General features: G+C 42.0%; 1 protein-coding gene across 1 annotated transcript in view; it reads left to right on the plus strand.

The window, feature by feature from the left end:
• Positions 1–21,841, plus strand: part of LOC121286120 (mucin-2-like) — a 65,816-nt gene that overhangs the window by 14,024 nt on the left and 29,951 nt on the right. The window contains exons 6-19 of the mRNA XM_041203109.1: positions 3,690–3,891; positions 5,826–5,946; positions 6,047–6,185; positions 6,312–6,404; positions 6,489–6,561; positions 6,938–7,075; positions 13,310–13,465; positions 14,351–14,445; positions 14,843–14,969; positions 18,358–18,604; positions 18,686–18,741; positions 18,852–18,937; positions 19,307–19,458; positions 20,402–20,540. Of these exons, the coding sequence (XP_041059043.1) occupies positions 3,690–3,891; positions 5,826–5,946; positions 6,047–6,185; positions 6,312–6,404; positions 6,489–6,561; positions 6,938–7,075; positions 13,310–13,465; positions 14,351–14,445; positions 14,843–14,969; positions 18,358–18,604; positions 18,686–18,741; positions 18,852–18,937; positions 19,307–19,458; positions 20,402–20,540 (1,824 nt within the window). The remainder of the gene's footprint in view (positions 1–3,689; positions 3,892–5,825; positions 5,947–6,046; positions 6,186–6,311; positions 6,405–6,488; positions 6,562–6,937; positions 7,076–13,309; positions 13,466–14,350; positions 14,446–14,842; positions 14,970–18,357; positions 18,605–18,685; positions 18,742–18,851; positions 18,938–19,306; positions 19,459–20,401; positions 20,541–21,841) is intronic.

A 21,841-nucleotide genomic window follows, 5' to 3' on the forward strand; every position in this document is an offset into this window, starting at 1 on the left:
CAAAGTCATAGATGAGGGTTTCAGCAGCAAATGTGTTAAGGTAATGAAGAAAGGTTGGCAGTATTGCAGTGATAGAAGTAGACAATGCTAAGGATAGTTGGAATTTGTGCTTAGCTTTCAATCCATTTACATGTCAAAGTTGTGAACAGTCTTCATCAATCTGACAGTAGTTGTTTAGAAGGATGAGAAGGTATGGGGGCTGAATTTTTCAGGGTGTGGGAGCAAACTCTTCAGCTCACTGGAAGGAAAGTCAGTTGGTTTGCGACTGACTTAAAAAATGTCACCCCGCAGCTATCATACAGTGAATGACATTAACAAGCTGAGGGCCAGACTTCCACCCCTCAGTCAAAGGAAGTCCCACCCTCAAGAGCTGCCAGCCAAGCTGATTGGCTGGCAGCTCTTGTAATCCCAGCAATGCAGGAAGAGAATAGTGGGCAGTGCTGGGACTGCAGAGAGCCCCATGATAAAGAGTCATGGACACTGAACAAGGTGAGCCTGGGGTTTCGTGGACAGGAAGCAATTAGGCACCTTAGGGAGGGGGCAAAGCACAGGGGGGGGGGGGTTATGACTTTAGGAAGGGTGCACTCGACGCACACAAGGTACCTGATGAAGAAGGTAACCCCACCCTTCTTCCTGCCCTTTCACCAACTTTGGTGAAATAATGGCCTTCCCATTCTCACCCACCTTCCACTTCCCTGTGTACTATGGCAGTGGAAGCGTATTGAGTCCCTTAATTGCCACCTAATTGAGCAGTTAAAGGCTTCAATAGACCCATGGGCGTGAGGGCTAGTGGGAACCTTGCCCACCTCCCATATTACGGGGAATGGGTCAGGGTGGCTGGGAAGGTGGTAGGCTACCCATCCATTCATATTTTACATGCGCCTTCCTCCTCCAGCTCACTATTAGGTGGAGTGGGCAGCTGTAAATTCCAGCCCATGGAATTTGTGGGAAAATATGATGGTTTTGGGCTTCAAATTTTTAGCTGGTGGAAATAATCACACATCCAAGACTAGATTTTGGACAAGTAGTTTGACATTGCAGAGGCATTGGAGTGGTCAATTGAACTGGTAGAGGTATAGAGATGGGTATCATAAGGGTACATGTGGAACTTGTCTCCAATGTTCAGATAATTTTGGCAAGGATGAACTTGTATATAAGGAAAATGAGGGGGAGGCCAACGATGGATTCATGTTCCACTGCTAGTAGCACAGGGATGAGAAGCGAAACAATTAGTAGAGATGCTGTAGTTACAACCAGATAGGTAAAATTAAAACAAGCGAGGGCAGCCCCAATGAGCAAGACAATGAAGGAGAGGCATTGGAGAAGGATGTTGTTATCAACCATTTCAAAGGCTACAGAGATGTCATGAATAACAAGAAAGAAAGTTGAACCAATGCCACAAACTTAAGGAATATTGTTGACAATCATGGTGCTACACGAGAGGCAGAATCCCAATTGGCAGAATTAAACAGGAAGTAATGCAAAAGTGGGGCACAGATCTGGAAAGCAACAACATGTTAAAGAACATTAAAAAATTTGGAAGGTTGGAAATGGGACAGTCCTTAGGGAGGGCAAAGGTTTTTTTGAGGAGGTGGTTGATGATAGTGGTTTTGTTGGGGGAATAGGTTCTGATGTGAGGAAACCCTTTACAACATGAGCTGAAATAAGAATCAGCAAGTTAGATGATCAAGATTTTAGTGGGAATGGGGTCAAGGGAGTAGGAGGTGGGTCTCATGGATGAGATGATCTTTGAGAAGCCAGAGGGATGTGGGAGAAACCTGGAGACAGGGGCATATTCAGGACTAAGATGCCGATGGGACAGCGGGTAGATTTGGCTTACTGGTCAAGAGAGCAGAAGCAGAACCAATTGAATGAATGGTATCACTCTTAATGACAAAGAAATCCATGAGCTCCTTGTTCTTGTAAGAAATGCAGATGAATTCTGCAGGGAGAGTATTGTTGGGAAGAAAGTTGGTAGTTGGGAGAAAGGAATTATCTTTTCTCTCTAAGATGATCACAGAGTACTGGATGCTTTTGACAGAGTAGACTGAGGTGCAGTAGAGCTCGATATAGTGAAGCCAAATCTGGTGATGGCTCGCTAAATCAGTTGAGCACAAGGCATACTCAAGTTTATGCATCTTGGACATGAGCGAAATGAACAAGTTTGAAGAGGATAAAGGTTTTGCTAGAAACAAGAGCTTTAATGGTGGAGGTCATAGTGTCACAGGGCAGAATATTGCACTCCTCGGGCAGCTGTGCACCCAACCCAAGCGAGCATAAAATGACGCACGATGACGTCAGGCGAGCATCCCAAGGTCATCGTGCATTTATGCGATATTTCGGTCGGCAGGCGCATGCGGGAGTCACCAGTGTGCCTACCGACAATTAGCAAGCCTATTAAGACCATTAAAGCTCTAATTAAATGAAATTTTTCGCTGCCCATCCAACCTTATGGTTAGCAGGCCGGCGAAAAGGCCCAGGGGCCTTTGGGTTTTTTGCGAAACCTAATCCATGGGCAGGATGAGGCTTTGATCAGTGATTTAAAAAATCATTTAAAGCTTTCAAAGTAATTTGTAACATGCCCCCACTTGGGGACATGTTATTAACATTTTGAAATCCTTTATTTTTTATGTTCAAAAAGCTTCAGCTCCCTGAGGCAGCTCTGTGCCTCAGGGAACTTTTACTGTGCGCACATCCGTGCGAACTTCCGCACTCGCCCTCCTCCTCACCCCCACCACCCCCCACCCCCCCACCCCCCCCCCGCCCCCCCCCACACACACACACACACACACACACACACACACAGGCAGCGCTCAGTGCTGCAGCATATGATTCATGCTGGCTGGCCATTAATTGGCCGGCCAGTGTGAAATGGTGATCACTGCCCGATCGCAGGCGGTGGTCCAATTCAAGACTGCTCCCACTCACCCCCACCGAGCCCACCGGACAACCAGAAAATCCTGCCCATAGAGTCGGTAAGATACAGAAGGAAGCCATTTGGTCCATTGAATCCATACCAGCCCTCTATAAAGCAATCCAGTCAATCTCATTCCCCTGCTCTATCCCCATAGCCTTGGAAGTTTATTCCCCTCAAGTGCCTATCCAATCTCCTTTTAATTTTGATTGTCTCTGCTTCCACCACCTTCATTGACAGTGAGTTCAAGGTCATTGCCATTTGATTCTTAAAAAAGCTCATTCTCAAATGAGGTGAGAGACTGGCTGGGCAAATCAAAAGTGGCAGATGTATCATGCCAAAGAGAGCATAAAGGGTCGAGAGTTCAAAGTTCACCTGCAGTCATGAGAATTGGCAGTGAATTTTTCTCCAGAGGTGATTGCAGAAGAAAATGGGCTTGAAGTAGGGTCGGGGGTGAGGAAGGTAATCAGAGGCATCCTTATTGGGGATTCACACCACAGGATTGAGGAGGCCATATTTAGAACTCTGCAATATTAATTTAATCTCCATATAAATACTTTGATTACCAAACATGATGAGACAAAATTACAGAATATTTAGATATTGTCACTATTCTTTTTTCTCTATTCTGGATGGCCACCTTTCATAGCTAACCTCCTCTTTAGCCCTTTCACCACAGATATGTCTTTGTACTGTAGACAACACAGTTACTTGAGATTGGAGCAGTGGGATTTTTCTGTGCATACTTTTATTGTGTTTCTATTTTCATTTTTAGTTATGTGAAGTGCCAATCTCTTCCTCCTTCTTCTCCTGTTTTGAGAACCAAATTACAGACGAGTACGTGAAAATGTGTTCTGCAGACCTTTGCACTTGTAAAGAATTAAAGTGTGAATGTGCTACTCTTGAAGAGCTGGCACGGCAATGTAGTAAAGAACTTTTTCAGCACTACAAGGATTGGAGGACACAAATTGGATGTGGTAAGTTATCTGTGGAAATCAGGGCAATTAAACACTCAGTTAAGACACATGCCTTGAAATTAATGCTCAATGAAAATTTTCACTCGGGTAAAGCAAACAAGATTATTTGTACCTGAGTTTCATCACATATTAGTATCATCAGTAATCAAAATGGAAAAAAAAATGCTTTTCTGTTTCAGAAAAGCCCAAGTGTTCTGCAACTAAGATTTACAAGCAGTGTGGCCCGGTGTGTATTCCAACCTGCTCTAATCCGAAACCTCAGCTACAGTGCGATCTGTGTGTGGATACCTGCGATTGTCCAGAGGGTAATCATATTAATTGAAAACAATGTCATCTTTTACTTGTACCTTAACATTACTTTAACATAAAACATTTATGTGAGTGATCTACCATGTATTTTAAGCATTGCATCCTTCTCATTGACACACTCAATCTGGCTTTCATGCCACAATATAATTTCCAAATAGATTTCTTTGAATGTTTGCTAAAATATAAGATCAACCAAGAAGTTTAGTGATGCTATGGCAGGAGCGAGGAGGTGGAAATTCCTTGAGATAGAGATGCATGGGGGATCCACTGGTCCCTTTCCCGTAAGTTCATTGGAAAATAGGAAAGAACGCCTCCCTCCCTCATCCACCATATGGGCCAGGAGTCAGTTCCATATTGTCTCAGTTTTTTCTCAGAGTTGCCAGCTTTCCTTCTGAATGTCGGGAGCCCCAACTCACATGCAAGGCAAATATTGTCAGGGGAAGAAGCAAGAGTGGAGATCTCTGGTGCTGATTGCTCCTTCTCCATTGGCTCATTCTGGACTTGGTGTATATGTGAACATTGCACAAAGTGAGATGAGGTGTTTTCACCTTCAGAAACAGAGGAGGCTGAGGGGTGACCTAATTGAGGTGTACAAAATTACAAGGGGCCTAGATAGGGAGCAGGATAGAGCTGTTTCCCCTAGCTGAGGGGTTAATTACCAGCAGGCATAGATTCAAGGTGATTGGTAGGAGGATGAGAGGGGACATGAAGAAAATATTTTTCACCCAGAGGGTGGTGGGCATCTGGAATTCACTGCCTAAATTGGTGGTTGAGGCTGAAATGTTCAACTCATTTAAAAGGTGCCGGGATCTGTATCTGAAGTGCTGTAACCTGCAAGGCGACAGACCAGGTGCTGGAAAGTGGGATGAAAATGAGGTGATTTTAGGTCCTATGGGTGGGCTCCAAGCCAGGGAAGTGCCCAGGCCCCCAAAGAAAAGAAAGGTTAGTATTTTTTTGAAACGCTATTGATCAGGCCCCTTACACAGAGGGTTAAAGAGGGTCATAGCCAGTGTTAATATAAAAACATACAGCTGGCAGATAATTCACTCACATTGGCAAGTGGTGATGGATATTCCTCCACAGTGAGGAGTGACTTCTCTGTGCTAATTAAGTACCCAGCAAACTCAAACAGCATGGATGACACTGGTGGGCCCTTTTGGGCATGAACCCACATTCCAAGGGATTTTGACCACATAGACATGTCCACATCTTTAACGCTGAACCTTTGACAATCACCTTTATCTTATTAAATGTTGCATGAGGGAGCGTTACAAAGGGATAAAACATTCTTCCAAAGGGAAGGAGAGAAAATCAGTGATTAAGTCAACTCTTAAGCGTGTAACTCTCATGCATGGGTCAGCAATTGATTACATAGCAGGGTGCGAGTACCTTCCCACTTTTACTCACAAGGTACAAATAACGAACAAATGATTTTAGAATGGTGATTTGAGAGAATTTCTTATTTTCCTGATTGACCCAACAGTGAAGAAAAACAACATTCAGTGAAATAATGCTAGGAATGTCACCAAAGAATAATTTACACTTACAAATCCAATTAAAGCAAAGTTGAGAGTTTTAGTATGAATAGGAGAAAGTACTTAGACATGTATTTTAATGTATCTCAGGCACTGTCCTTGATAACATCAGAGGAAGAAACACATGCATCAAGAAAGCAGAATGCCCTTGTGAACATGATGGAGAGATTTATGAATCGGGAAAAACAAGGACAACTTCCTGTCAGTCATGGTACGCTTTGCACTGTACATCATATATGTAGGATTTACACTCAAAAATTCAAATATTTTAGAACAAAATCTCAATTATTTCTTTTGTATTTTCATTTTAGCACTTGTGAATCTGGAGCCTGGTCATGTTCCCATCTTAAATGCCCCGGGAGATGCAAAATTGAAGAAGCAACTTGCGTCACAACATTTGATAATAATTATTATTGCATGATAGGCGAATGCTCATATTATGCTGTTTCTGTATGTTTCCTACGTTTTAATCTCATTTATAATCAATTTTTGAAACAAATGTATAATTAATGCCATAGGCATAATACCTGCTTGAGACATTTCTGAGTTCTCCATTTTGCAATGTTTTTTCAATAGACAGAGGACTGGACCATCATGGTAGAAATCCACCAGTGTCAAGCAGCATTTAAACAGTCGTGTTTGCAGCGTGTTACCTTAACTAAGAATCAGGTAAGAATTTGTAAAACGATTAATTTTAGTTCTGCCACTATGTTCACTAAAATGATTAATGATTAATGCATACTTTTTTTATAGACTTCCTTTGTATTCACCAATGATGGCAAAATACATCTTGATCAAAATGTGGTCACAATGCCTCTGAGAACAGGTAAAGAATGTTTTGCCCTGTTCATAGAAGTAAGAGAAACTTATGGCACAGGAGGTGATCATTTTACTCATTGTGTCAATGCAGGTTGAAAAACAACCACCCAATCCAATCCCATTTTCCAGTTCTTGGTAAGCAACCATGCTGGTTACAGGACATCAAGTACATGTCGAAATACTTTTCACATGTGATGAAGTTTTCTGCCTTTCCCACCCTTTCAGCATAGCATGCTATGGCTTAAGCTCATTAACTCTGGGATAAGTTCAACTGTTGGCGAGAGTGCAAATCAGTCCCAGTATTCCTTACCATTTCAGCTGGATAAAGATAACTAAATAAATGGTTTAATGTGAGCTGAATCAGTATATTTTCTTTAAAACAGGAGGAATAACAATATTTCAGCAATCCTCAATGTACATTCAAGTCGTAACAACATTTGGACTGAAAATGCAAGTGCAGATATTTCCTGCTATGCAGCTTTACATCTCACTGTCTGAGGATTTAAAAGAAATTACGAAAGGTATGGCTAATATGATATATTCATTTAAATGCATACTTAATTTAATGACAGGATTACATCTTTAAATACATCTTTAGGAGTGCTTCAGTAATAGTCCTGACTTCACATGCTGGGAATAGAATCTACCTATTTATAATGCAGGGTAGATTCCATAATACTGTGGGCAGCTGATGACTGAGCATGTTCAAAAGTAATTGATTTTCCATCTTTTCCCCTGGCCCGCTAGCCCTTCCCCTATGGGTGGCGAGTATCTGTTTGGGCCACTTATGAGAGGCAGGCAGGCTGAGCAATGAATAACTGCAAGGCTAGTTGTCAGTGGATTTGACTTAAATCTGAAAGCGTGGCTCATTTTTTGAAAACCCACACATCCCTTTAAAACAGAATAGGGCACAACAGATGAATTGCAGCCCTTTGAGTAAAGTTTCAACAGGAGCGAGTGGAATACAGTCTTTTTAGTATTTGAGCCAACTAAAGTGGATGAAATGGCTGTCATCAGCAAATGCTTCAAGCAGGAACTGCATTTTGAACTATATGACAAATAGATCTATTTATTGCTTACAGGTAACAAGGGAGCATTAAAACGTCAGATAAATGACCATCTGATTAACATCCGATCTATTTAAGGAAATTACCGCATTCCTGGAAGAAAAGTAGTAGACTAGTAAGCCTGATGAGGCAGAATGATACCAATGTTCACCTTGATAATGCATCAACAAAGATATTACCTGCTGCCAAAATGCAAGCAAATGTTCTGATGTCATCCCAACATTAAGTATTTGCAAACAGTTGAATATCATACATACCCTCATGACCACAGTGTGCTCCCAACTGCACACTTTGCGGCACATATTGAGAGTTCACTAAATGTTAATTAGTTTTGCTCCAGGTCAGTGTTAATTTGAGACCCACATATCTTGTCAAGCAGTGGTTCAGGGGCCAATACAATGGGACCATATCCTCAGCACAAAGGAAAAGGTAGGCAGAGAAACTGCAAAAGGGACTGTGAGAAAGAAACAGAGGTTAGAGTTGGGCCAAAGCAAAATATGAAAGATACCCAGTTGGAGAAGTAGAGAGAGAGAAAGTCAGAATGAGAAAAAGAGACAGATAAGACAGTCAGACTCACAGAATAATAGTGACTAGAATCTTTATATTTTCAACCATTCTAAATGATTACAGCATTGACATTTTTATTTATACTGAGAATTCCAAAGCATATTGTTCACCTATGCAGATTTAGTCATCTAGCTCTGGTATCTTTACTTTATCTACTTATAGTGGGTAAATAAAACACTATGCCCTACAATTCTACAGGGGCTCTCCAACCCCCCAAAACCTGCAGAGACCCAGCATAAGCAGCAAAATCCTTCCAAATTTCAGGCTGGCCATCTATGTTCTAGGACCCACTGAAAATTCAGTCATATCACTCTTCATTATAAACTTCTTCCTAAATTCCCTCAGTAAATATGGTCACCTTCCTCCTCTTCCTTGCAGCTTTAACTCACCAGGCGAAATGCTACATGCCATGTGCTATATACGAGTGAGTATATTTGCTCCAGCTGTCTCAGCTCGTGTTTGTGGGAACAGTGGGGTGACCATAAGACATAGGAGCAGAAATTAGGCCATTCGGCCCATCGAGTCTGCTCTGCCATTCAATCATGGCTGATAATTTTTCAACCGCATTCTCCCGCCTTCTCCCCGTAACCTTTGATCCCCTTACCAATCAAGAACCTATCTATCTCAGTCTTAAATACACTCAATGACCTGGCCTCCACAGCTTTCTATGGCAATGAATTCCATAGATTCACCACTCTCTGGCTAAAGAAGTTTCTCTTCATCTCTGTTCTAAAAGGTCTTCCCTTTACTCTGAGGCTGTGCCCTTGGGTCCTAGTCTCTCCTACTAATGGAAACATCTTCCCCACATCCACTCTATCCAGGCCTTTCAGTATTCTGTAAGTTTCAATCAGATCCCCCCTCATCCTTCTAAACTCCATCGAGTATACACCCAGGGTCCTCAAACGTTCCTCATATGTTAAGCCTTTCATTCCTGGGATCGTTCTCGTGAACCTCCTCTGGACCCTCTCCAGAGCCAGCACATCCTTCCTGAGATACGGGGCCCAAAATTGCTCACAATATTCTAAATGTGGTCTGACCAGAGCCTTATAAAGCCTCAGCAGAACATCCCTGCTTTTATATTCTAGTCCTCTCGAAATAAATGCCAACATTGCATTTGCCTTCCTAACTAACAACTCAACCTGCAAGTTAACCTTAAGAGAATCCTGGACTAGGACTCCCAAGTCCCTTTGCACTCCAGATTTCTGAATTCTCTCCCCATTTTGAAAATAGTCTATGCCTCTATTCTTCCTACCAAAGTGCATGACCTCACACTTCCCCACGTTGTACTTCATCTGCCACTTCTTTGCCCATTCTCCTAGCTTATCCAAATCCTTCTGCAGCCTCCCCGCCTCCTCAATACTACCTGTCCCTCCAACTATCTTTGTATCATCTGCAAACTTAGCCAGGATGCCCTCAGTTCCTTCATCTAGATCATTAATGTATAAAGTGAAAAGTTGTGGTCCCAACACTGACTCCTGCGGAACTCCACTAGTCACCGGCCGCCATCCTGAGAAGGACCCCCTTATCCCCACTCTCTGCTTCCTGCCAGACAGCCAATCTTCTATCCATGCTAGTACCTTGCCTCTAACACCATGGGCTCTTATCTTACTGAGCAGCCTCCTGTGTGGCGCCTTGTCAAAGGCCTTCTGGAAGTCCAAGTAGATAACATCCATTGGCTCTCCTTTGTCTAACCTACTTGTTACCTCCTCAAAGAATTCTAACAGATTTGTCAGGCATGACCTCCCCTTGATGAAACCATGCTGACTTTACCCTACTTTATCATGCACTTCCAAAAATTCTGAAATCTCATCCTTAGTAATGGACTCTAAAATCTTACCAACGACTGAGGTCAGGCTAATCGGCCTGTAATTTCCTGTCTTTTGCCTCACTCCCTTCTTAAACAGGGGTGTTACATTAGTGATTTTCCAGTCCTCTGGGACCCTCCCTGACTCCAGTGATTCCTGAAAGATCACCACTAACGCCTCCACTATCTCTTCAGCTATCTCCTTCAGAACTCTGGAGTGTAATCCATCTGGCCCAGGTGATTTATCCACCTTCAGACCTTTCAGTTTTCCTAGCACCTTCTCCTTGGTAATGGCCACCATACTCACCTCTGCCCCCCCGACTCTCTTGAACTTTGGGGATGTTACTCGTTTCTTCCACCGTGAAGACTGAGGCAAAATACCTATTCAGTTCCTCCACTATTTTTTTGTTCCCCACTACTACTTCTCCAGCGCATTTTCCAGCAGCCCAATGTCCACTTTTGCCTCTCTCTTACCCTTAAAAATCTAAAAAATACTTGCAATCTTCTTTTATATTACTGGCTAGTTTACCCTCATATTTAATCATCTCCCTCCTTATTACTTTTTTAGTTGTCCTCTGTTGGTCTTGGTAGGCTTCCCAATCCCCTGGTTTCCCACTGCTCTTTGCCGCATTGTATGCTTTCTCTTTAGCTTTTATGCTGTCCCTGACTTCCCTTGTCAGCAATGGTTGCCTCGTTCTCCCTTTAGTATGCTTCTTCTTCCTAGGGATGAATTTTTGCTGTGTCTCCCAAATTACTCCCAGAAACTCCTGCCATTGCTGTTCCACTGTCTTTCCTGCTAGGCTCATCTCCCAGTCAATTCTGGCCAGCTCCTCCCTCATGCCTCTGTAGTTGCCTTTATTCAACTGTAACACCGTTACATTGGATTCCAGCTTTTTCCTCTCAAATTGCAGGGTATATTCTATCATATTATGGTCACTTACTCCTAAGGGTTCCTTCACCTTAAACTCCCTTATCAAATCTGCCTCATTACACATCACTAAATCTAGAATTGCCTGTTCCCTAGTGCGCTCCACCACAAGCTGCTCCAAAAAGCCATCTCAAAGACATTCCACAAATTCCTTTTCTGGGATTCACTGCCAACCTGATTTTCCCAGTCTACCTGCATATTGAAATCCCCCATGATCACTGTAACCTTGCCTTTCTTACACGCCTTTTCTGCCTTCTGGTGTATCTTGTGCCCCACATCCTGACTGCTGTTCGGAGGCCTGTACATAACTCCCATTATGGTTTTTTAACTTTTGCAGTTCCTCAACTCTACCCACACAGATTCTACATCATCTGACCCTATGTCATTTCTTGCTATCGATTTAATTTAATTTCTTACTAGCAAAGCAACCCCACCCCCTCTGCCAACCTGCCTATCTTTTCGATAGGATGTATATCCTTGGAAATTTAGCTCCCAATTCTGATCTACTTGCAGCCATGTCTCCGTAATGCCCACCACATCATACCTGCCAATTTCAGTCTGCAACACGAGCTCATTTACCTTATTTTGTATACTGCGGGCATTCAGATACAACACCTTCAGTCCTGTATTTCCCGTCCCCTTTCTCATTGTTGTCCCTTTATCTGATGTGCTTGAAGTTAGATTCCTAGCCCTTTCCAAACACTCTGTCCTATTTTGTGTTCTGGGGACTTTAATAGCCTCTCCTTTCTTTTCAGTTTTTTCATAATTTTCTATGAAGTTGAATCCACCCACCACCCCCCCCTCCACCCCCCTACATGCTAACCCGCTGCTTTGTTTCCCATTAGTCATACTTCTTGGAGTTTTACCCTCCCCCCCACCCCCAACTTTCTAGTTTAAAGTCCTGTTGACCACCCTGTTTACCCTTTTCGTTAGAACATTGATCCCAGATCAGTTCAGGTGGAGACCATCCCAACGGTACAGATCCCCCTCTTCCAATACTGATGCCAGTGCCCCATGAAATGGAATCCCTCTTTTCTGCACCACTCCTTTAGCCACGTGTTTACTTCCCTTATTATCGCGTCCCTATGTCAATTTGCACGTGGCTCAGGTAGTAATCCAGAGATAATAACCCTTGAGGACCTGTTCTTTAATTTAGTTCCTAGTTCCTGATAATCCCCAAACAGGTCCTCTTTCCTAGTCTTACCTATGTTATTTGTCCCGATGTGGACCACTACAACTGGATCCTCCCCTTCCCTCTCCAATATCCTTTCAAGCCAGTCAGAGATGTCCCTCACCCTGGCACCGGGCAGGCAACACACCATGCGGGACTCTGGATCCTGCTTACAGGGTTGGGGAGCGGGGCACCTAAATGGCATGGGAGCAGCAAGGTTCAGCGTTAGCATAGATACATCTATGACACTGTTGGAAAATCCAGGGCCTTCCTATCATTGGACTATGGGTGTTATCTCCCATAGCACATTTTACTGTTCTCTCTTGACCATCCCTACACTGCTTTAAAACCCACATGCAATTTCTTTGGGGGGTGGAGGGGTGGGCTTTCTCCACATCATCCCAGTCCCTGTGTCCCTCACCCCCTGCACCTTCATCAATGGTGGGGCCCAAATCCACCTTGATGTTGGTATGTTTTAGCTCACTTGACAATACTCTGCCATCTAAACTTGATAAGTGAAAACTCCCAATGTAAGGAATCTCAGCTCCTGTTCCCTGATGCCGTTAGTCTTGTATAGTGCAGCTTCTTTCCCTTACAAGCCCTGGAGTCTGGCAAAATCCACAGGAAACTCGAGGCCCTTTTTTCTGGGATGTGCCCGTCACACTATAAATCCTAATCAGCTCCCACCACCCCCCATCACCACTCATATCAGTGTTATCCTGGTACATCATGAGAAACAGCACAGCAGATCCACAGTTAGATTATACAACTTGGCTATAAGTGCATCCGTAATACATGCCAACCCTGTGATATACAAGCATCTGTTTGCTTCAAATATCATATTTACAAAATAGCATTAAAAGCAGAGTTAAACAGGGAGCATATTTAATAACCTTATATTGATTTTCAACTACTATATAATGGTGCAAATTGAACCAATTTGAAATAAAAGGTGCTGACAACAAATTGTTTTCACAGTCATTAAAGCCGTGTTAAAGCTTAGAGTTACATGATTGCAAAGTAGATCACTGTGAATAAAATTATGTAAATCATCCAAACTTTGCTTGAAATGAAATGGGCATCATTAGATCACAAACTTAAGAATATATAGACACCTCTTACCAAAATATACTATTGGGTCAAAGTCATTCCCAAACCAGGAAGGAGTATACCCGAGGTAACTACTCTCTTGTGATGACCTGTGTTCTTTTCCTTCAGGTTTATGTGGCGTCTTCAATGATAATGCAGAAGATGACTTTCTATCTCAAGGTGGCATTGTGGAAAGTACCCCCATTACTTTTGCTAATTCCTGGAAGTTTAAGGACAGTTGCCCCGATGCAATAATACCTCCTCCTTGTGTCAGTTCAGAAAATGGTAATTATCTTTTCTGATGCCCTTCTGATTACAATATAGTTACAGTTGTTTTGCATTCCCTTTTGTAAGATTATAACAATTAATTTATACCTGAGGCCTGCTCTAAAAACATAAACACTGTAGTATCTGCTAGTTTGATCAGTGATGTCAGCCAAACCAACACAAGTGATTGTGGAAATCCAAGTGTTCGTTTTGTTAAGCAAGTTTCTTCTGCTTTATAAATAATTTCAACCGAAACTGATCCAGCTCACAAACCTGACCACGGCCCAGAATGTAGCAAGGAGGACAACATGTTTCAGCTGACTGTGGCCATTTGATGATAGCCTTCAAGTTGATCTGATTTTCTTAGGTACACAGGCGCATTTAAAGAAGTCTTTATATGTTAAAATATTCTCAGTTTACGAAGAAGCTGAATAGTGTGTACAAATGAAACTAGTAAATGGTTCAGCATTTTTTTAAAAATCGTTTGTTTCATTAGAAATTCCAGCTCTAATTGGACATCATCATAAAAAGACTCCCTCCCTGGCACAGCAGCAAAGGGTTTTCTGGCATGGGTTTTCCTGACCTGTCTTTTTGGCAGACAACCTATTCCTGACTCCTTACAGTTACTTGCCCACCACACATCCACAGGTGCAGTGGGCCCATAGGCTGTCAGGACCCGATGAAATGACTGTTGCCAATATTAGCCTACAAATGCATAACCTATTTCTTTGTTGTGTTTTAATGCTCTAGATACTTTGACAGAGGAACGGTGTTAAATCTGTTTTATTGCATGCAGAAAATTCTAGATTGTGCATGGAAAAATTGTGAGCAATTTGCAGGAATATCTTTAAATCAAGTATTTTTCCTTACAATAAAAGTTGTGCTTCTGAACTATTATTTCAGAAAAATATGCAAAAGATAACTGCCGCTCCATAAAAGATCCTAATGGTCCCTTTTCCATATGTCATTCTGCCATCGACTCTGTACATTATTATGAGGTAAGTACTGATTCAGAGTCAAAGTTTATGAAGTTCATTTCATATTCAACATAAAGTAAAAGTTGTCAAATAGTAATCCTGCATGCTTTCGCCTTGGCTGGTTGAGCTTATCCATTGAGTAACTAATCCATAACGAACAGAAAGATCCCAGGTTTAGTGCACATTCTGTATAGAGTTATCTAATCTCAGACAGGATGGCACTACAGGTGATATGATTTCTCCCAGAGTGTCAGTTTTAGGAAGAGGAAATTTAACCAGGTTTAGTTTTGTAGATTGTATAAGTTTGTGTTAAACAACACAATGGTGGATATGAATTTATGAGTTAATTACCCCACTTGATTTTTTTTATTGTTATGAAATATTACTGCTTAAATTTTTAACTTCTTTACTTATTTAGATGTGTGTAGCTGCTACCTGTGCCTGTGAGAACATCAATGACTGCCTGTGTGCAGGATTGGGAGTGTATGTTCATGAATGTGCTGCTCATGGTATCATCGTGAAAAACTGGAGAAGAAACATTTGCAGTAAGTTGCAATGTTGCTTACCATTTAAGAAAGTAGAACCTGAGGCCCAGATTCTCATCCCTGGCTCAGCGAACTTGACCTTTAAAAATGTCCAACCGCAGGTCACATATTTGGTCTTCGGGATGGGCTGAAATGGTAGTCGGGCAATCCCTGAATGAGTGCAGGGGCTGGAGGCGGGCTGGGTGCAAGGCCTGCCTCTGTGCTCCAGCACTGTGCCTAAATCAATAAAATATATTATTAAACAAATATCACCCTTCCAGCCCTCAACCTTCACCCCCACATGCTCCCTATGCCCCATCCATGCCAACCCATGCCCTCACCAACCTCCCCATGGCCCCTCATACCCCCATGCCAATCCATGCTCCTCTACCCACTCTCTCCAGATCTTCATAGCCCCTATGTGAACTTAGTGCCAACTCATTCCAACCCAGAGCCCCACCCACCACTCTTTGACCCTACCCACTTCATGGCAACTTACCTAGAATCCTTAGGCACTTCCTGGACAGCTTTGACACTTCCTGGACACATGGACACTTCCTTGACAGTTCCTTGACAGCTTGACAGTTCCAACAAGTTGGTATGTAAAAAGTATATAATCATGTTTATTTCTAACAATCCTAAAGGATGCTTTACTTTCCCAAAGGGTTCCTACATCCCCAAGAGGGTGCCTTACCTCTTCCAAAGGTGCTCCATGACCCAAGCCAAAGGGGTACCTTATCTTTCCAAAGAGGTGCCCTGGCTATCTAAATTAACCCACCAAGAACAGACCTCAATTACTTGGTCTGGTCTGTGCACTCCAGGGTTCTTGCAGCTAGTGTTCAAAACACGGAAGTCAGTGGAGGCAGCCGGTGATTTAAATGGCCAGCTGCCTCCATGGTTCATGCGATCCTGGCCCAACTCCAGTCCCACCCCCGTGAAGATTGGAGATGCCGCATTCAGGGATGAGACTTAGAAATTTTGGGAATTTCAGTACTGTTTGCCATGACAGAGTGTCTTTCCATCGTGGCAAAAATCAGGGCCAGAATTGGCGGAGTTGATTCTTCAATCTCACTGCACCGGTCACCTCCTTCATGATGTCATTGAAGGATGTAGGATTAATAAAGGCTTGACAAGTTTACATAAATCAGTATCCAGTCAGAATGGGTGCAGTTTGAGCATCCTCTAGGAGTGGGAAGGATTCATTCAAGCTAAAACTCCTGATAGCCACTGGAGGCAGAAGTCAGCTCAAATCCAAAAGGCTACAGAAATCAGTCCCTTTCTGAGAGGGACTTTTCTGCTGCCTCAAGTCTTGGAGGGTATTCCCCGCCCAGTGAGGCCTGCACATTCCCTCTTTGTGCCCTTCCTCCTTCAATTGAGCTGGACACCAATACCTGTCAATTGCCCAAATCCCTGGGAGCTCAGGAGGTGTGAACTGCTCAAATTCCAGTGAGTGACATCCCATCATTCAAATCTCTTAGGGACAGGAGGGGCTTTCATCTACCCCCCTCTGCACAAATCCAATCTTCAGGGCAGAGGCCCGATAATTCCATCTTCCGTCTGATTTCCTGTCCCTTCACTGTTCCTATAGCCCTTTTCTGCTGTTTCTTTGTTGCCGACACTGAGTAAATTGTTCAAAAAAGGGTAAGGATAAACCCAGCAACATCAGACCAACCTGTTTAACTTCAGTGTTGGGGAAACTTCTAGAAACTATGATTCAGACAGAATTAACAGCCTCATGGACAAATGCAGGTTAATTAAGGAGAGCCAGCATGGATTTCTTAAGGGAAAATCATGTTTAACTAACTTGCTGGAGTTTTTTTGAAGAGATCACAGAGAGGGCTGATGAAAAAGCAAATGACTAGGGTCTGAATGCCTTGCCTGAGAGTGTGCTGGAGGCAGTTTCAATCGAGCCATTCAAGAAGGAATTAGATGATCATTTGAAAAGAAACAATGTGCAAAGTTATGGGGAGAAGGCAGGAGAATGGCACTCGGTGAAATGCTCATTCAGAGATCCAGTGCAGACATGATGGGCCAAATGGCCTCCTTCTGCACTGTAATAATTCTGTGGTTTTGTGAAATTCATGGCCAGCTTATTTTCCACCATGGTATTATACAGAGAAAAGTAGAAGAGTTGTCCCTGATATGCTGTCCAATATACTGCTGGGTGCAAGTTGACCTACATGACAACAGTGACTAGATTTCAAAAGTAATTCATTGACTGTAAAGCACAATGGGAAATCTAAAAGTCACAAAAATGCTATATAAATGCAATCTCTTTCTTCTTTACTGGAAAGCTAGGAGACAGTTATCATTGACCAAGCCAGTCTCTTAAATTTAACTAGAAAAAATATCTGAACAAGAATGAGCATAAATCGAAAGCAAAACCTCACACAAGCAGAGTCACACTAGCAGGTTTCTCTCACACCACCATATGGAAATGAGTTTCCTGAGAAATCCAATCTGTATGAATGACTGTGGGCTACCTCAATTTCTATTTATTTGGTTAAATTTCTTTTAAGACACCTGCATTTATTAGTTAATATAAATGGAGTTCGATGCAGGTTTTAAAATAAACTGTTATGAAATCTTCAAATCTTCCATCGGTGCATAAGAATAGCCATTCAAGGACTGTGAGGTAATTAGCTCCTGTGCATCAAAGTATAAGTATGTAAAGTCATAATTCCCTTACATTTTTATCACAAGAGCTCATCCATTTTCAAAATATATGATACCAAAACGTGTACACAACTCACACATGTGTGCACACACATGAAAAGTCTTTTTTTTATTCACTCATGAGATGTGGGTATCACTGGGAGAGCCAGCATTTATTGTCGATCCCTAACTACCCTTCAGAAGGTGGTGGTGTGAGCCACCATCCTAAATACCACTGAATGGTTTGTTAAGCCATTTCAGAGGGCAGTTCAGAGTCAACCACATTCATGCAGATCAGAAGTCACATATAGGTCAGGCTGGGTAAGGACGGCAAATTCTCTCCCCTGAAGGACATCAGTGAACCTGATGGGTTTTCACAACAATCTGGCAGGTTCATGGTAACCATTACTGATGCTATATTTTTATTTCATATTTATTTTTAAAAAGTGAAACAAAACACCTAGGCATGATTTAAAATTGTAGCCAATTGAAGCTGGGGTCATCCACATTTGCCACTTTATTTTCTTGTTGTAAACTCCTGAAAAAAAACTAACCTTCATGACATCTAATTGAAAGATAAGTAAGCTTATGCCATGGAGATTAATTTTGATATTGTGTAGATTGTATGCTTATTTTGCTGAGTTCAATTGTCCTTCCATTCTCTGCCAGTTAAAGGGTATTAATGAGAAATATATTTATTGGGGTTTAAGTGCATTATATGCTTCATTAAAATCTATGTTGTTTCTCTAAACAGATACACCATGTGCCAACACTCAGGTCTTTGAGAATGACATGAGGGCCTGTAACCGCACCTGTCGATCACTATCCCAGTACGATTACACCTGTGAAGTTAAGGATGTTCCAGTTTATGGCTGTGGCTGTCCTGAGGGAAAGTACATGGACAATACTGGGGCTTGTATTGATAAATCAGACTGCTCATGTTATATTGATGGCATGGCTATCAAAAAAGGACAAAGCATTCCTCTGAATGGTCGAATCTGGTAAGTACCTTTGTTATTTCCTACAAATATTGAGTAAATAAGAAAACATGTATAAAAATATAACTCTGCTATTTCATTCAGCATTTGTGAAAATGGGAAGCCTTACTGTTCGACAGTTCCGGCAACCACCAGTCCAGGTGAGCAATTGCTTTTATCCTTCCAGTGCCACCAATATAAATAGGCTTTAAACTTTGCATCAAAACAGATGTTTATTTCTAAGCCAACATTTAGAATCTTTCTTTTCTAGGATGCCTGAATGGGAAAGCATATTTTGACTGTAGAAATGTGGACAACTTTTGTGCAAAGACCTGCAAAGAATACAATAAGCCATGTGTGAGTAATGTTTATACATTCAACATTTTAATGTTCTCTTGCAATTTGCAATGTGCAATTACTCTAAACTGTCAATATTAAATACAACAAATACTCAGTATTAGCTAAAACTATTATTACTTTATGTTTTGCTGTTCCATGAACTCCAATGCAATGTCACCTCACTATCTGGCTCACTCATACACCCAATGGAATGGAATATGTGCAATATTTAAAATATGCAGAATATTGTTCTTGTATTGGTATCATAATATTTCATCCCGGCTGTGTAAAACCTATCGTTATGGATTCATGTAAATTTGCATTGTTTGTTTCTCAATGGATTTAACACCAAGTTGAAAGGAAATTTATTTATTTCTTTGCTAAAAGTCTAATAGCAACTGTGTCCCTGGCTGTGTCTGCCCTGATAATCTTGTGGAAGATGACTCTGGAAGATGTGTTGCTCCTGAACAGTGTCCTTGTTCATTTGGAGGAGAAAGTTACGCTCCTGGAATCACAATTTTAAGGGATTGCAATAACTGGTGAGATTAAACAATTCGAAAAGCTAACCAACATTACTGAACAAATGAAGTGTTTATTTTTGCATAATACTGTTGTTGCTACATAGAATTTACAGCACAGAAACAGGCCATTTCATCCAATGGCTATATGCATATGGTGTGCATGTTTTTCCCATCTTACTTCATCTTACCCTATCGGTATATCTTTATATTCCTTTCTCCCTTATATAATTATCCAGATTCTCCTTATAGACTATTTGCATAATTTACTCCATGTGGTAGAAGGTTTTGTATTCTAACCACACTCTGAGTAAACTCGTTTCTCCTGCATTCCCCTTCCCCCTCCGTCTTCAGGTACCATGCCCCAAGAAAGCATTGGCAACCATGGACCTCTCTTGGATTGGTCCATGATTATGCTTGGCAAAGCACTGCAGTGGTTTATTGTTGCCTTCTTTAGGATGGCTGACCAGGAAATGCTCCCACTCTTACTGCCTGCCATCAAGCATATTGAAAGGATTTACAGGCTGATAATTAACCTGTTTGGCCACATTATGAATGCAACTTCCCTGGCCATCAGGTCCTGAAGTGGGACTCGAACCCGGGAGCTTTTGGCCCAGAAGTAGGGATGTCATCACTGGGCCAAAACCTGCCTGTATTCCCTTCTGGAATTATTAATGACTATCTTCTGCTTATGGACCCCAGTTTTGGACTCCCCACAAATGGAAACATCTATTAGTCAACTCCTTCATCATTTTAAAGAGCTCTATGGGGCCACCCCTCAGCCTTCCTTTTTCTAGAGAAAATAGCCCAGATTATTCAGTCTTTTCTGATAGTTATAATCTCTCAATTCCAATATCATCCTTCTAATTTCTTTTTTTGCATCTTCCCTAGTGCCTATATATCCCTCTTGTAGTTAGGAGACCAGAGCTGTGAGCAGCACTCTTAAGTATTTTTTATATTGCAGCACATGCAAGGCTGGAACCTGGGAGTGCACCAAGAATTCATGTCCAAAGGACTGCCTAGTTTATGGAGATGGCCACTATGTAACCTTTGATGGAAAAAGATACAGCTTTGATGGAAACTGTGAATATACTTTGGTTGAGGTCAGTTACATTGGGAATGGGTTGTGTTACAACATATTGTTTTTGTTGGCTAAAAAACAAAGAGTTCTTGTATTTCTGCTGATCTGTGGTATGGAATTCTAAATATTATATATGTATGTTCATTAAAAATGAACTGCACCATAACAAATGCTAAAATATGACAAACTAGACAGAGCCCAAATTTGTAAATAATGTTCCACTATACATGATAGATCTCCTCATGTTTTATGGAGATAATTTGAGTTTCCGAGGGCAGTGACCCCTGATTTTGTCATACGTGCTGGCAGTAGGCATATCACAATTGAATTAGCTACGTTTTATTTGAAAATGCTTTGAGGATAACATTCAGAGAAGGAAGGTTCTAAACTTTTATGACAGAACAGTGGACTTGCACTGCCCCTCCCCCACCCCCACCTTAGCTGCATTGCAACACCTTTCTCAAATTAACAGCTTACTAAGTACTTCTGAAGTGTAGGCACTATTATAATATAAGAAACACAGAAGCCAATTTGCACACAAGGTCTCACAAACAGCAATGAGATAATGACCTGATAATCTGTTTTTAGTTATGTTGATTATGGGATAAACATTGGCTAGGACACTGGAAATAATTCCTCTGCTCTTCTTCAAAATAGTACTATGTTATGTTGCATTCACAGTCTCAGTTTAATGTTTCCTCTGAAAGACAACGCCTCCAACAGTGAAGCATTGCCTAAAAACTGCTCTGGATTGTCAGCATAGATTTTTGTGTCCGAGTTTTTGGAGTGGGAAGTAAATGAACTAGCAACCAAGCTACATCTTGGTGCTTGTTGGAAAGTTCTGGCGATGAGGCATTCTGCCAAGTGACTTTGACAGTCTGCTCAGGGAACCATCCAACAGGATCCACCATCTCCTTTACCTGCAGTGCCTCTAGGGCATTACAAGCAGATCACTGCCAGATGGACTTGTGGTCAAAGGTGTTTCTCTGCATAAATTTTTCCACGAGGGACAGATGGTACAGCACAGTCCAACTACTTGGAGCGTTCCACGGCTGCGTGGCCAGACCCATCCTTCGCAACACTGGGGACATGTAGAACCTTGGCACATAGTGACACTTGGTGTTTGTGTACTGAGGGTCTATGCACAGCTTGATGCATCCATACACAAAGATGGCCATCAGGATGAGGGCTACGTTGGACACTTTTTTCCCCTTTTATGTAGAGGTTTGTAAATCGTATCCCTGCGAGCAAGGCCAATTTTTGACCTCCAGATAAAGTGGGAGATGGTTCGGGTGATTGCCACAGCATAGGAGTGAGGAATGG

Source organism: Carcharodon carcharias, chromosome 13 (assembly GCF_017639515.1).
Source record: "Carcharodon carcharias isolate sCarCar2 chromosome 13, sCarCar2.pri, whole genome shotgun sequence".
Taxonomy (NCBI): Eukaryota; Metazoa; Chordata; class Chondrichthyes; order Lamniformes; family Lamnidae; genus Carcharodon; species Carcharodon carcharias.